At 36.4% G+C, this 16425-nt stretch overlaps 1 protein-coding gene across 2 annotated transcripts in view; it reads right to left on the bottom strand.

The window, feature by feature from the left end:
* LOC106875444 (cytoplasmic dynein 2 heavy chain 1) overlaps positions 1-16425 on the bottom strand; it is a 309460-nt gene that overhangs the window by 47673 nt on the left and 245362 nt on the right. For both annotated transcript variants that reach the window (XM_089338346.1, XM_089338347.1), the window contains exons 57-58: positions 15592-15690; positions 6903-7026 (exon numbers count right to left, since the gene is read on the bottom strand). In XM_089338346.1, coding sequence (XP_089194472.1) covers positions 6903-7026; positions 15592-15690 — 223 coding nt within the window. The remainder of the gene's footprint in view (positions 1-6902; positions 7027-15591; positions 15691-16425) is intronic.

The following is a 16425-nucleotide window of genomic DNA, read 5'->3' as shown; positions in this document are numbered from 1 at the left end:
ATCAGTCTGTCTCTCTCTCAAACGTGTATGTACATACACACATACATGTATGCACACACATGCACACATATATATATTTTATTAGTGGCCATGATAACGGAATTAAAAAAAAATTTCTGTTAGCTTGCTTTCCTCGTTTCAACATGCTGTAGATTTATAGTGAAAAATAATGTATGTGATCAGACTGGAGTATGGTGCATCCTCCTGGCTTGCCAGTCGTCAGTCAAACCGTCCAGCCCATGCCTGCATGGAAAGCAGATATTAAACAATGATGATGATAATGATGATGATATAGATGCACATACATCACACACAGATATGTATATATAAAAGGAGAATTCACAAAAAAAACAAAAGACGAAGACAGGTGGTGTAGACAACAAACAGATGTATTAGTTTAACGCTTGGGAAGTGTAAAAAGTCTTTAACGTTTCGAGCCTACGCTCTTCCACAGAAAGGAACATGGAAAGAAACAAGGAGAGAAAATAAAGAGAGAAAATAAAGAATGTGTAGTGGCTAGCAATCTATCATGGTGAATATATAGTCAATTGAAATAAACAATCAATTAAAAAAAAAGAATAATAAAATTAACGGACAAGAAGAGGACATGCATAAAAAAGGTATTAGCTTGATGCTTGGCGAAAAGAGAGAGCTTGATGTTTCGAGCTTAGCTCTTTGTTGGAAAGGAGAAAGAGAAAAGTCCAAGGGAAAAGAAATCACCAACAGCATGTGTGTGTGTGTGGTTACATTGTGTATATGATTGGATTATGATAAAAATTTATGTGAAGTTCCAAACATAACAGTATCAGTTGTACATGTACTCACACTCATAATTTCTACACACACACACACACACACACGCACACACACACACACACACACACACACAAATAAGCCTGTGGTAACAAACATTTCTGTTAATGAAAATCTTTTCCATTAACTGAGCAATGAATAAAAACCATGTCAAAGAAATGAGTTCCATACAAAAATAATGAATGAAAATTAAGGCTGCTGGAGTCTGGCCATAAGAATTGGTTGCTACTGGAGAACTGCACTGCCTCCACAAATCAAAATAAATTGATCTCTAAAATTACCATTCAATTTTCTTTTTTCAACTCCTATGAATTTGTGGGATCATTTTGGTTTGTTAAATCATTTGAGGCAGAAAGCAACAGAATTTTTTCAAGGAAAAAAATCAGTGTTGTGGTTTATCTTTTTTAATAAAAAAATATTCACCATGCCAGAAGGAAAAACTGTATCAAAGAACATTAATGAAGAAATAAAAGAAAGAACTTATTTCTAAGAGAAAGTGGCATTAATTTAGTGTGGTGTAAGGATAGGTTAAATGCACAGTTTTGAAAAGAAAAGATGAGCTAAAATGTGAATTGGTGGCCAAAGATATTTGCTAGTTTAACCCTTCCATCACTGTACTTCCGTTCAAATCCACTGGCTTTGTTTCAGTTAATTTTAGAAATAACAAAGAATTTAGGAAAATAACTTTGCCATTTTGTTTTTGCATTTTTCTGCAAGATTCTTGATGTTGCAATATGTATGTTGAAATATATTTTGTTGTATCTTGGGGGTGGGAGTAGGGACGTCATTATACCAATAAGTAACACATGCACTGGTGCTTTTTCACTTCTTTATTTTTTATTAGGTGTGGTGTGGCTGTGTGGGAAGAAGCTTGCTTCCCAACCACATGGTTCTAGGTACAACCTCACTATGTGGTACCAAAGACACTTGTCTTCTACAATAGCCTTGGGCCAGCTAATACCTGATGAGTGGATTTGGTAGATGGAAACTGAAAGACGCCTCTCATATATGTATATATGTGTGCTAATGTAAAGACGATAAAGGAGGTAACTAAGTATCTCCTTTATAGAAGCACACCTGTCTCTATCCTGTTTCTTGTTACCTATCTCTCTCTTCTCTCTGGCCAGGTAACCATGTACCTCCTCAATAGCAAGACACCTGTTTCTGCCTCTGTCAGACTCTAACCTTTCATCATTTGACATAAGATCACCTCCTCCAATACCCCCTTCCCCTCTCAAATTTCCTTGTATTGCAAGTTATTTGGTGACCTTGTCAGTGTGGATCACAGAAAAGCATTAACGGGTTATTCTGTGATTGAAACAATTATTTATTGATAAAGCTAAGTCTCTTTACTAGATGGCTGTTTCCAATACTAGTACTGACAGAAATGCTAAGGTAGCAGAATTCAAAGCTAACAAGGGTTGGTTTGAAAAGTTTAAAAAAAGTGTTTGACTGTGTGGTTAAGAAGCTTGCTTTGCAACAATGTGGTTCTGAGTTCAGTTCCACCACACAGCCACTTGGGCAAATGACTTTTATTATAGCAGCCTTAAAGAAAATAAAAAAAAAATTATGTAAGTACTATCGTTGAGTTTTTTGACTAAAACTCTTCAAAGGGATGCCTCAGCATGTCTACATCCAATGAGTGGAAGAAGCAAAAAACAAAAGACGAAGCATTGCAATACTTTGGCCTGTCCAGAAGAATATTCTACAGAGATTCCTCCTGGGTAATGTCTTAAAAAAACTACCCAAGAACATTTTACTTCAGGTGGTTCTTCTTTGGCAATTGAACCTCCAAATGATCCTCCAGCAGAACAAATTATGAGAGAATGCTGAAAAATTCCTGGCTTTAAGAGTATAACAAAAGGCCTGGTTGGAGGCCCAACCTTCTGAGTTCTTTTACAGGGCTTAGAAAAACTGAAGGACCACTGCAATAAGTGTGAATCTGAGAGGGGAATGTGTTGAATAAAATCATAATTAACTGATCCTCCTGTATTTTCTAAACCAAATGCCAGGAACTTTTCAACACCACCTCGTAATCTTCCAAAGCAATCCTCAAAAGAAATGACTTTTCTTTTCTTTATCTCCCACTTCCCCATTACCAACCTTCTACCAGTCCTCGGCTGAGAAAATGCATAATTTTTCAATTGTTAAATTGTAAATTTTAATTCTTAAAAGTTTTTAAAAATTGCTTTTGTTTGTTTTTTAAATTTAATCAATTTTTCTTTCATCCCACAGATAATTTATGATATTTATCAGGTAATAACAACTTTAATGTTTTATTTTAATGTCCATTAGCTTTTAGATCTTTGTAGGAAATAGAGCTTTGAAATAAAGTGTGGAGCTGTTTAATTTATTAATTTCTATTTTCACTCTGTCTACTCATGCTAATTAAAAAAATCTTATTATATAATTGTTACACTGTTTTTAATATATGCATTAATTTCTTTGTTGGTTGTGTTTATTAATGTTCAAAGGGATGTAATAGTTGATGCTTAGCAACAGATTATCTCTAAACACATATATTACATTTATGTGATAACAAATATTTGTGAACTATCACATGAAGACAAAGACACACACATACACATGCATGCACACGCACACACACAGAGATTCCTTGTCCTTCTTCAGCTGAGCAATCCTAATCTTGCAGACTTGTGGGTGATTGTGCCACGTAAAAAGTAACCGTGCTAGTGCCATGTTTAAAGCACTGGTTCCAGTACCGCATAAAAGTACCCAGTACATTCTGTGAAGTGGTTGGTGTTAGGAAGGGCATCCAGCCGTAGAAACCATGCCGAAACAGACTCTTTTACTTGTTTCAGTCATTTGACTGCGGCCGTGCTGGAGCACCACCTTTAGTCGAGCAAATCGACTCCAGGACTTATTCTTTGGAAGCCTAGTACTTATTCTTATCAGTCTCTTTTGTCGAACTGCTAAGTTACGGGGGACATAAACACACCACCAATCTCTGGATCCCCTCTGTAGACTTACACACAAACATGCACAAATACCTTATTAATGTTGCTTAAAATTCCAATGAAGGAGCTTTGGATCTAGGTTAGAAAGCGGATCTTTCTCGATTGGTAAGAAATCTAGAAATAAAACTGAATAAGAAACATACATACACACACACACATTATTGCTTAGCATACATTTTGTTTTCAATGCTTTCACAGATGGGATACTGCTTTTGTTTTCTTTCCGTCTATTTAATTGAAGCAACCAATGTTAAAGCTAGATGTCTTTCATACAGCTAACAACTCAGTCATAAAATAGAAGTGTAAACTGTATTTTTTTTCCCTTGTTAATCAAGCAAACTGGAACAAACAGAGTTATGTACCTTGCCTGCGGCCACAATAAAGGCACAATACGATCATTGTGATAAGATTCAACTTTAAGACTAAGACCAACATTTTAGCCTTACAGCCACTGGCTTTTAAAAGCATATAAACACACACACACACAATTAGAAGTAATTCTAATTATATGGTTGATAGGAATAGTTATACATACAAATAACACTGTATAGAACCAGTTAACCGTGCATAACAGAGAATGCAAAAGAGCTAATGTAAAGTAATTACAAATTAGGAAAAAGCAAATAATATATGTTATGCTATGTGTGTATATATATATAAATATATATATATATATATATGTGTGTGTGTGTGTGTGTGTGTGTATATATATATCATCATCATCATATGTATGTATATATATATAATGCCAAGAGAGTTAGAGGTTGTGAATCCAACCAACTAAAGGATAATATCTATCCAATACACTGCTGGTAGAGTACCCAATTATTAATGCACAAGAGTGTAATAAATGGGTGAGAGTAAAAAGTTATTTTACCCTTAATTTATATTGCAATTTCTATATATATATATATATATATATATATATATATATATATATATATATATATATATATATATATATATATATAACAATAAGAAAATGGAAGGGATCAAGAGTTGGTATTCATCAACTTTTAGACATTATATTATGTCTATTTATATATTTTTTTAAAAAGACAATTATAGCAATATACATACATGCATGACATATTATGCTTTACATATATAATATATAAAATCTTTTTTAAAAAATAAATAGACATAATATAATGTCTATAAGTTGATGAATACCAACTCTTGATCCCCTCCATTTTCTTATTGCTATCTATATATATATCATCATCGTTTAACGTCTGCTTTCCATGCTAGCATGGGTTGGACGATTTGACTGAGGACTAGTGACACCAGATGGCTACACCAGATGGCTACACCAGATGGCTACACCAGATGGCTACACCAGATGGCTACACCAGATGGCTACACCAGATGGCTACACCAGATGGCTACACCAGATGGCTACACCAGGCTCCATCCAATCTGATCTGGCAGAGTTTCTACAGCTGGATGCCCTTCCTAATGCCAACTACTCCGAGAGTGTAGTGGGTGCTTTTACGTGCTACCGGCACGAGCGCCAGTCTGGCGGTACTGGCAACGGCCATGTTCAAATGGTGTTTTTGCATGCCACCTGCACAGGAGTCAGTCCAGAGGCGCTGGCAACGACCTCGCTCGAATGTTTTGTTCACATGCCATCGGCACAAGTACCAGTAAGGTGATGCTGGTAACGATCACGCTCAAATGGTGCTTTTTACGTGCCACTGGCATGGAAGCCAAACTGCTGCTCTGGCAGTGATCCTGTTAGGATGGTGCTGGTAGCGCTCTACTGGCACAGGTGCCAGTTATCGAATTTGGTTCAGTTACGATTATATATATATATATATATATATATATATATATATATATATATATATATATATATATATTCTATTATTTTTCTACTTGTTTCAGTCATTTGACTGTGGCCATATTGGAGCACTACCTAAAAGGATTTTAGTCAAAGAAATCGACTTATTTTTTGTAAGCCTAATACTTATTCTATCAGTCTCTTTTGCCAAACAGCTAAGTCATGAGGACATAAGCACAGCAGCATAATTGTCAAGTGATGTCAAGGGAACAAACAGACAGACACACACAAACATATACATGCATACATACACACACACACACACATATATATATATATATATATATATATATATATATATATATATAAAGAGAGAAAGAGAGAGAAAGAGGAAGACAGCAAAAACTACTTCCTTAGATGCTAAAAATAGATGTTCAAATAAATAAACACAATTCGTCTTGATACGAAACAGCTGTAAAAAGCAGGCAAGATGAATAGAAATTTATTTCAAAATTACAGTGACTTAATAGTGCACTATAGTTTCGAGTTTAACGTTCAAATTAAATAAATTAATTTAATTTAAATTTCGCATGTGTTACTCTCTTCAGCACTATATACCCATATTTGCGAAAAAATATGTGTAATTTTAAAACATTACCTTATTCATCCACAGCCATTCGAAGTCCAAGGTATATAAATATTTTCAAAAAGTTAGAGGGTAAGAAAGTATAACTTTCCTTCCAAAAATTCAACATGCTTCTTGCCAAGGTGGCAAATATGTGTATACACACACACACACACACACAAAACTGGCTCCCATGCAGTTTCTTATTTCTTTACTGCCCACAAGGGGCTACACACAGAGGGGACAAACAAGCACAGACAAACAGATGAAGTCGATTACATCGACCCAGTGCATAACTGGTACTTATCTAATCAACCCCCAAAAGGATGAAAAGCAAAGTCGACCTCGGCAGAATTTGAACTCAGAACGTAACAGCAGATGAAATACCGCTAAGCACTTCATCCAGCATGCTAACGTTTCTGCCAGCTCGCCGCCTTAACTGCTCCCATGAAGTTTCTGTCTAACAGATTTCCTCTTAAAGTGTTAGTTGGCCCAGAGGTGCTGCACAGTAGAACTGAACTGGAAACCACATGGTTGCAAAGCAAGCTTCTTAACCACAGAGCCATGTCTAAAACACATGTCCATACACATACAATTGCATGCAACCTGTGGTCATGGGTGAGAGAAGGACCAATTCCAAGCGTTTGAATGAATATTAGAAATGCAGGATCAAATGAAGAATTTTATGTCCAACAGGAAATACCTTGTGATATGAGATCTTTTCTGAGTAGCGGGTACAGCAAGGGTTCTATTGCTTCAATCTCTTGAATAATCAGGGTCTTCCCAAATCTCACAGCCAATTCTAAAGAAGTCTGGAAATTAGAGTCCTAAAAAGCAAAAACAGAGAAAGAGAAAGACAAAGCAAAATTATTTTAAATGAGATTAATGGAAACTTTATTTACAATATTTACATTATTTACATTTGACGGATATTTGTCCTCATCTTGTTTGTTGTTAACACAGCGTTTCGGCTGATATACTCTCCAGCCTTCATCAGGTGTCTTCGGGGAAATTTCGAATCTGGGTTCTCATTCCTAAGGTATTTTTCAATGTTATTATTATTATTATTATTATTATTATTATTATTATTATTATTCCAGGCAGTGACCCGAATAATAATGATAATAATAAAAATAATAATAACATCGAAAAATACCTTAGGGACGAGAAGCCAAGTTTGAAATTTCCCCAAGACACCTGATGAAGGCTGGAGGGTACATCAGCCGAAACGTTGTGTTAACAACAAACAAGATGAGGACAAATATCCATCAATTGTAAATAATGTAAATAATGTACATAATTCCTCATCTCTTAAATATAGAACTGTATTAGTGGAAACATTTGACACCTCTCACCTGAAGTGTCATCTTTATATTCTCATAGAAAATAAGCAATGACCCAAACATTTGTTGTTGTTTGTTGTCATCATTATCATCATTATCATTGTCATCATCGTCACCACCACCACCACTGCATTAAGCTCTGCTGTCTGATTTGGCATGGTTTCTATGGCTGGATGACCTTCCTAAAGCCAACCACTTTACAGAGTGTACTCAGTGCTTTTTATGTGGCACTGGTAATGTTACCAAGTAACTTGCATGACAAAACCCCCTCAACTGAGAAGGCAGGGGTGGATTGTATTAAGGGAGGTGCCTTTATGCCAGGTGATGAGAGGTTAAAGTATGATGGAGAGACAGAAACAACAGGTGTCTTGATGTATAGGAGATATATGGCTAAACCAGTTGGGAAAAGAGAGTGGGGAGAAAGGGAAAGAGAGAGGGAAAGAAAAATAGAGAAAGAGAAATAGATAGATAGATAGATAGATAGATAGAGAGAGTGAGAGAGAGAGAGAAAGAGACAAAGGATGGTGAAAAAAAGGTGTTAGGGTGTACCCTGCCACTAAAGCTAATTTTACTCTACACGTCTAAACTGCAGATAAAGGAAGGTTTAACATTCTTACCTGAAACATGAAACAAATGAACCCAAAGACACAGTTTTTAGTGATACTGGTACACACTATGAACATATGATTAACAGAATCTTAGCAGATGGGAAAATAGAAAGGTTTATTTGCTAGGAATATGACCATAAGTGAATCCAAAGACTAATAATGATGATGATGATGATGATGGTGGTGGTGGTAGTGATGATGATGATGAAGGCCAGAAGTCTGGAGGAGAATTATACAGTCATTTATGTTGACCCTAGTATATGACTGGTATTTCATCTTATTGACTCTGGGTAGCTTACAAGCAGAATTACTTTTGGCAGTATATGAACTCAAGAATGTAAATATCAGTTTCAAATTTTGAACGACTTTGCCAGCTCACCACCTTAATAATAAAATTAAAAAAATAAATGCGCCCTTTTAAAGCCTAGCCAGGCTCATGGGCCCAGTTTCCTGGTTCCAATGGTGTATGTGTTACCCAGCTGGACGGGATGCCAGTCCATCACAGCATTACTCATTTTTACCAGCTGAGTGGATTGGAACAACGTGAAATGAAGTGTCTTGCTCAAGAGTACAACACGTCGCCCGGTCCAGGAATCAAAACCACAATCTTACGATCATGATGCTGACACCCTAACCACTAAGCTACGCACCTCCACACCTTAATAATAATAATAATAATAATAATAATAATAATAATTTTTTTCTACGATAGGCACAAGGGCTGGAAATTTGGGGGAGGGGGTTGGTCAATTACTCAACTGGTACTTATTTTATTGATTCTGAAAGGATGAAATGCAAAGTTGACTTCGGTGGAATTTGAATTCAGAATTTAAAAACAGATGAAATGCTGCTAAGCAGTTTGTCTGGAATGGTAAGACAATTCTGCCAGCTTGCTGTCTTTGGATTTAACTAAATATCACAAGAAATTTTGCCCAATGTTCTTCCAAGTCTGCCAATCTATCACACTAGCAGCAGCAGCAGCAGCAGCAACAACAACAACAACAATAGCAGCAGTAACTACTACTACTACTACTACTACTACTACTGCTACTGCTACTACTACTACTACTAAAAACCTGTCAAATGTTATTTAAATAGAACTGTTTGTCATGCTCAGCCAACCACTGTTTTGTAGCTGACTGCAATTTGTCATCTCAAGGGAAGTCTTTGCCGCTCAATTTGTGCTTCAAATATGGAAACTGATGAAAATTACAAAGGAGAGCTGTTTGCTCTTCAAAGCCAGATTCACAAACGGTAGTTTCTGACACCTAAGCCAAGTGAACTGGTGCAATGTCATGAAGATGCAGAACACTGCTACGCAACACTCCACAAACGAAATATTTTGAATATATGTCTATATCTACAGGGTGTCCATAAAGTCGTGGTGCAACGCTACAAAATTACTCCATTCCTAAACTTGAGCAATCAGAACCGATAGAGAATATAGTTCTTCAAAAAGATGGTGCACCTTGTCACTTTTCTCTGCAAGTTTGGCAGTTTCTAAACAAGAAATTCCCTAACAGATGGATTGGAAGAGGTGGACCATTATTTTGGCCCTCATGTTCACCAGATTTGACTTCATTGGATTTCTTTTTATGGGGGCATGTGTGAAAAGTATTGCTTATTCAACTAAGCCTCGAGAAGACTTGAAAGCAAGGATAACTGATGTGATTGACGGTGTTACTGAAAATTGCTGGGAGCTGCACAAAGCCAATTTCATGGGAGGGCTGCAATCAGAAAACCACTACTTTCAAAAACAAACGTTGCAAAGCGTTTAGAGTGGAGTAAAAACCTACAGAATTGGTCCCTAGAGCATCCTTTACCTTATTTCCGACCACCGGCCGAGTATACATGTGGAGACAGTCAAAAGAAGCATCTGACCCAGACTGCCTTCTTCCAACTGTTAAACATGGAGGAGGATCTGTGATGATCTGGAGGGCTATATCTTGGAAATCCGCTTCATAGCAGAATTAACAGGCAAGACTATTTAAGCATTTTCCCTGATCAAATTCATCCTATAGTTGAAGAACTGTTTCCGGAGGGAAACTGAATCTTTCAGGACGATAATGTACCAATTCAAACAGCTAAAGTTGTTACTGAATGGCTCGAGGAACATTCTAGTGAAGTTGAACATCTTATCCAGCCACCACAGTCCCCAGATTTCAATATTATTGAACATTTATGGTGCATTTTAGAAAAACAATTAAGGAATTGATATCCTCCATCATCATCACTACAAGAACTGGAGACTGTTTTAGCTGAAGAATGGACAAAAATTCGTTTGGAAACAATACAAACTTTGTACTGCCAAAGGTGGTTCTACCCCAAATTAAAACAAATTTATTTGAAATCTTAAGGTGTTTCCATTATTTTGTCCAACCTTTGGATATACATCATCAGTAAATTATAAATTTGAAAGAGAAGCATTATAAGTTATAGAGCAGTAGAGTATTTAGAGAATGTTAGTTATGGCCAGTTCATAGGGTCACCCAAGGTTTTGCATCCATAAAACACTTAGCTTTACATATGTCTTCTCGGACCCCAATGGCCATCGATCATTAGGGTCTGATGAGACATATGTAAAGTTAAGCCCTTTATGGAAAACCTGGGTAACCCTATGAACTGGCTATAAATATTTTATATATATATATATATATATATATATATATATATATATATATATATATATAATTATGTGGGGAATTCCCCACATAATTATAATTATAAACTGCGGTTTAAACAATAAATTACCTGCCTCTGGATACCTTCTAATGAAGACGGTATCCACACAAGTAATTTCCAGGAGTGCCTTCGGATTTAACTATCCTCTTGTTGCTTAGATACTTCAGACTACCCCTGAAATATTGAAGCAATCCTATCATTTACATATATATATATATATATTTATATATATATATATATATTATATATTTATATAAATATATATATATTATATATTTATATAAATATATATATATATATATATATATATATATATATATATATATATATATATACACACACACATTGTATTATATGTAAACTACATAATGCATGCGTGACTTGTCTAAGAGTCCATAAGTCAGGGAAAAGATGTACTCGAATATCTGTCAATAGAGTGGGTATATTATCTGAAATGTATAGTACTGAATATCCATCATGGCTGATCTTAACAATCGGTTTCACGCAAGGAATACAATGGAGTGTTAGGTAACAATCCAATTACATAACCTCGAAACTGATTGATAAGATCAGCCGTGATGGATAAATAATAGTATACATTACGGACAATAAACTATATTATAAGAAGGCAACCCAATGATAAAGTAATAATCTGGGATCAATGTTAAAAGGGATCACAAACTTTTGGAATATCTCTTTCATTTCAAATCTAGCAACACAAAGAGACAGTTTTAACAGCATAGACATATAAAAACATACACAAATACACGCGTACATCAGCAAGCATACACAGACATGAAAATATACACTTACATATTCACACACATAAACATAAACAACAAAAACAACACATATATGCATCATAAAATCATAAAATATCTTTCTCCTCACTGATAAATAAAAGAAAAAATATTATTAAATATTTATGAAGATAGCAAAATGTATTTATAACAAGCAAAAAATAAGTTTAAGCAACTGGAAATATAACTTATCAACAAATGTTAATAAAAAAGATAAATACAAAACAAAAAAAAATGAAAATTGCAAACTTCTAATTAGATTTCATTTTCAAAATGCAATTAAGTTAATCTTAATTGACAGAAACAAATAACAGCTAAGTGACATTATTTATTCTGAAATCTCTCATCTATTCCAGCTTCAAACAAAAGCTGTGACTATCAATGAGATTTTCCAGTCATTTGTTGTACAGTCTTTTGTTGCTGCTACTGTTGTTGTTGTTGTTGATTTTGAGGCTGTTGCTTATTTTAATAAAGACTTGATAGAATTACCGAGTCATTATTTTATTATCAGTTTTATATATATATATATATATATATATATATATATATATATATATATATATATATATATAGGCACAGGTATGGCTGTGTGGTAAGTAGCTTGCTTACCAACCACATGGTTCTGGGTTCAGTCCCACTGCATGGCACCTTGGGCAGGTGTCTTCTACTATAGCCTTGGGTCGACCAATGCCTTGTGAGTGGATTTGGTAAACAGAAACTGAAAGAAGCCTGTCGTATATATACATATATATGTATATATATATATATATATATATATATATATGTGTGTGTGTGTCTGTGATTGTCCCCCCAACATCACTTGACAACCGATGCTGGTGTGTTTACGTCCCTGTAACTTAGCGGTTCGGCAAAAGAGACCGATAGAATAAGTACTGGGCTTATAAAGAAAAAGTCCTGGGGTCGATTTGCTCGACTAAAGGCGGTGCTCCAGCATGGCCACAGTCAAATGACTGAAACAAGTAAAAGAGTAAAAGAGTAAAGAGAGAGTATATATATATATATATATATATATATATATATATATATATTTTAATTTATATATAAATAGATGCAAGGCATGGCTGTGTGGTAAGAAGCTTGTTTCTCAACCACACGCTTCCAGGTTCAGACTCACTGTGTAGCACCTGTGAAAAGTGTTTTCTAATATAGCCTCAGGCCAATCAAAGCCATGTGAGTGGATTTGGTAGACAGAAACTAAAAGAAGCCTGCCGTATACAAGGTGCAGTGAATAAACTGTTGTCTATATTATGCAAAAATGAAAATAGCACTGACATCTCATTTTAACAGATATATTTACCAAAATTACATAAAAATGTCTTGAAATACTTTGGCATGGTTTGCTATGGCTGGATGCCCTTCCTATCACCAAATGTACAACAGAGTGTACTGGATGGTTATTGCATGGCATTGTCACAAGTCTAAAAGACTGTGGAATGGTAATGGATAGAATATCTTTCATTAGAGTTGTGTTGGATCAGGATTGACCTGGAGTTGAACAATAACATCAACAATAACAACATTTTGAGCCTCTGCATGGTCACTTAGCCTGGTAATGTTGTTGGCACTCCGTCGCTTACGACGTCGAGGGTTCCAGTTGATCCGATCAATGGAACAGCCTGCTCATGAAATTAACATGCAAGTGGCTGAGCACTCCACAGACACGTGTGCCCTTAACGTAGTTCTCGGGGATATTCAGCGTGACACAGTGTGACAAGGCTGACCCTTTGAATTACAGGAACAACAAAAACAGGAAGTAAGAGAGAGAGAAAGTTGTGGTGGAAGAGTACAGCAGGGTTCGCCACCATTCCCTGCCGGAGCCTCGTGGAGCTTTTAGGTGTTTTCGCTCAATAAACACTCACAACGCTCGGTCTGGGAATCGAAACTGTGATCCTATGACCGTGAGTCCGCTGCCCTAACCACTGGGCCATTGCACCTCCAGCCTGGTAAACATCACAGCCAAACCACCTCTAAATTATGTCCTATCATTATTGTTTTTTTTAAAAAAAGACCTACTGAATGACTGTGTTTGAGAAACAAGAAGAGAGGGTCACAGATGGAAGGATTTTGATTAGCCTAAGTCTAACCTTAGGCTAAACAAATAACTACTACTACTACTGCTGTTACAGAGATCTTTATTTATTGTTTCCAAGTGTTGATATTGTGTTTCTTCTTTTCTTCTTATATTTCTGAGGCTCATCTCATCTAATTCCATTGTCCTCAATCTTGAATATCCATCTTGAGATGCTTCTGGTCAGTGTTTGCATCATCATCATTATCATCATCATCATCATCATCATTAGCAGCAGCAGCAGCAGCAGCAACAGCAGCAACAGCAGCACCATTTAAAAACTGTCTTCCATGCTAGCATGGGTCAGATCTTATGGCTTCAAGGACTGCATTGTGCTCTGTTCAGCATAGTTTCTACAACTGGATGCCCTTCGCAATGCCAACCATTTTACAGTGTGTATTGGGTTCTTTTTTGTTTTTGTGCCACAAGCATTAGTATAGTAAGATTGTCATGCAGTTTGCAAAACTATGAATCTCAAATAAAAAAGGGGATACTTTATGCTAGAAGAATAAGGAATAGAGAGCAGAAAAGTACGAGAGAAAAGAGCCTCAACAAAACTGGTTTATTGCTGTAGAGCAGTGCCTCACAACCGGTGTGCCATGATATGATGCTAGGTGTGCCTCAGTGTAACCTGACTGTAATTTTTTTCCTTATACTTTTAGTTATATTTTTAGTTCAGGTGTGCCGCCAAATTACATTGAAGGCATGCAAAAAACACCATTTTAGCGTGGCCGTTGCCAATACCGCCGGACTGGCCCTAGTGCCAGTGGCACGTAAAAAGCACCCACTACACTCTCAGAGTGGTTGGTGTTAGGAAGGGCATCCAGCTGTAGAAACTCTGCCAGATCAGATTGGATCCTGGTGCAGCCATCCGGTTAGTCAGTTCCCAGTCAAATCGTCCAACCCCATGCTAGCATGGAAAGCGGACGTTAAATGAAAATGATGATGATGACGAATGAATACAAGTGTACCACAAGTGAAAAAAGGTTGTGGAGTACTGTTGTAGAGGAACTTCACGTCTACTTATATTTTAGAAGTGAGGGTAGGGGTGGGAGTGAGTGGGGTTGGAAGGTGATATAAATTGTCTCTTTCAATATTTCATTGGATGAAGGTAGTGAGCTGGCAGAATGGGTAACACACTGGGTAAAATACTTCATGGCATTTCATTCGTCTTTATGTTCTGAGTTCAAATCCTGCTGAGGTTGACTTTGCCTTTCATCCTTTCGGGGTTGATAAAATAACTACCAGTTGAGCACTGGGGTTGATGTAATTGACTTACCCCATCACTCTGAAATTGCTGGCCTTGTGCCAAAATTTGAAGTGAATATTTTATTGGATGATCTCGAGGTAGGTGAAGCTACAGATAGAATCTCCTGGTCTTCACTCATACATTGCAGGTGATCAAATAAGGCTCCAGCCTTCATCTGACAGAAAAAAACTATTTTGTATGAATACATAACAATTAACATTTTCACTGTTGTTTGCCAGGGAGAAAATTCCAGTTTTAGCAACAAGCATTAAAGTACTAACAATCAACTCAGAGCACTCCCTGGAGTGTGATGAATGCATTTCTAGCGATTGGCTATCATCAGCATCAAGTATCACAAGGGAGACAATCCTGAGATGATTTTGGAAGTCATAGTTTCTTCATAGAAAATCATTAGAAACATTCTGTTGACTACATGTGACACCACCAGGCTAGAATGAAGTGTGTAGTAGGCACACAAAAGCAGTGTTGTGAAAGCTGCAGTGAGGATGCTTGTCTTCCTCTGATATATACTGTAGGAAAGAGGAGGTGGCAGAGGAAGTAGAGAGAGGAGGAGGAGGCAGAAGGTAGAAGAGGTAAAAGAAAGAAATCTGTTACACCTACCTGTTGATTTATGACTTCAACTTGATGATTCTTCAAATGGGATTTCAGCCATTCAGTTGCTCGGGACGATGGGTCAACAAGAAAGGCAGGTAGAGAGGTCTGCAATGTAGTAGAGCTTATAAACTTAAATGAGTAAGATAGAGGTGAAGAACAACATGGAGGACAGTAATAAATACGATACTTGACTCTTTCCACCTTCCCAAAATACTGAGTCCTTTGTTATTAACCGTTTAGCATTTAAACGAGCCATATCTGGCCCCAAAATTTTCTATTTGTTCTATGTTAAAACTGACCACATCTGGCCTCTCACACCTACCTAACAATGTCATTGTAAAAATATGTAATTATATCATTGAAATCTAAGTTACAAGATTAATTCAAAACAATGTGGATAAATAAGCATTAAATTTGATAAAGTAATTTGAATGCTAAAGAGTTAATTAAACATACTTATACAAGGTGTCAAGCAGTGGGATTGAACCCAAAGCCATGTGGTTGCAAAGCTACCACACAATCTTAGATTTAGGTTGGTATAGTCACAATAACAACATAGTCAAAACCTTGGTATAACTACAATGCTTGCACAGATATGATATTAACAAGGCCAAATATTAGCACAGCCACAATGTTATCATGTTTAATACTGGTGTAGCCATTTCAAGGTGGCAGACTGGCAGAATCATTAACATGCCAGATAAAATGTTTAGTGACACTTTGTCTGTCTTTATAATCCGAGAACAAATTCCGTCAAAGTTGACTTTGCCTTTCATCTTTTCGGGGTCAATAAAATAAGTAGCAGTCATGTACTGGTGTCAGTATAATTGACTTACATTC

This window comes from Octopus bimaculoides, chromosome 20 (assembly GCF_046866305.1).
Source record: "Octopus bimaculoides isolate indiv1 chromosome 20, ASM4686630v1, whole genome shotgun sequence".
Taxonomy (NCBI): Eukaryota; Metazoa; Mollusca; class Cephalopoda; order Octopoda; family Octopodidae; genus Octopus; species Octopus bimaculoides.
This window is presented reverse-complemented; position numbering and strand designations above follow the sequence as displayed.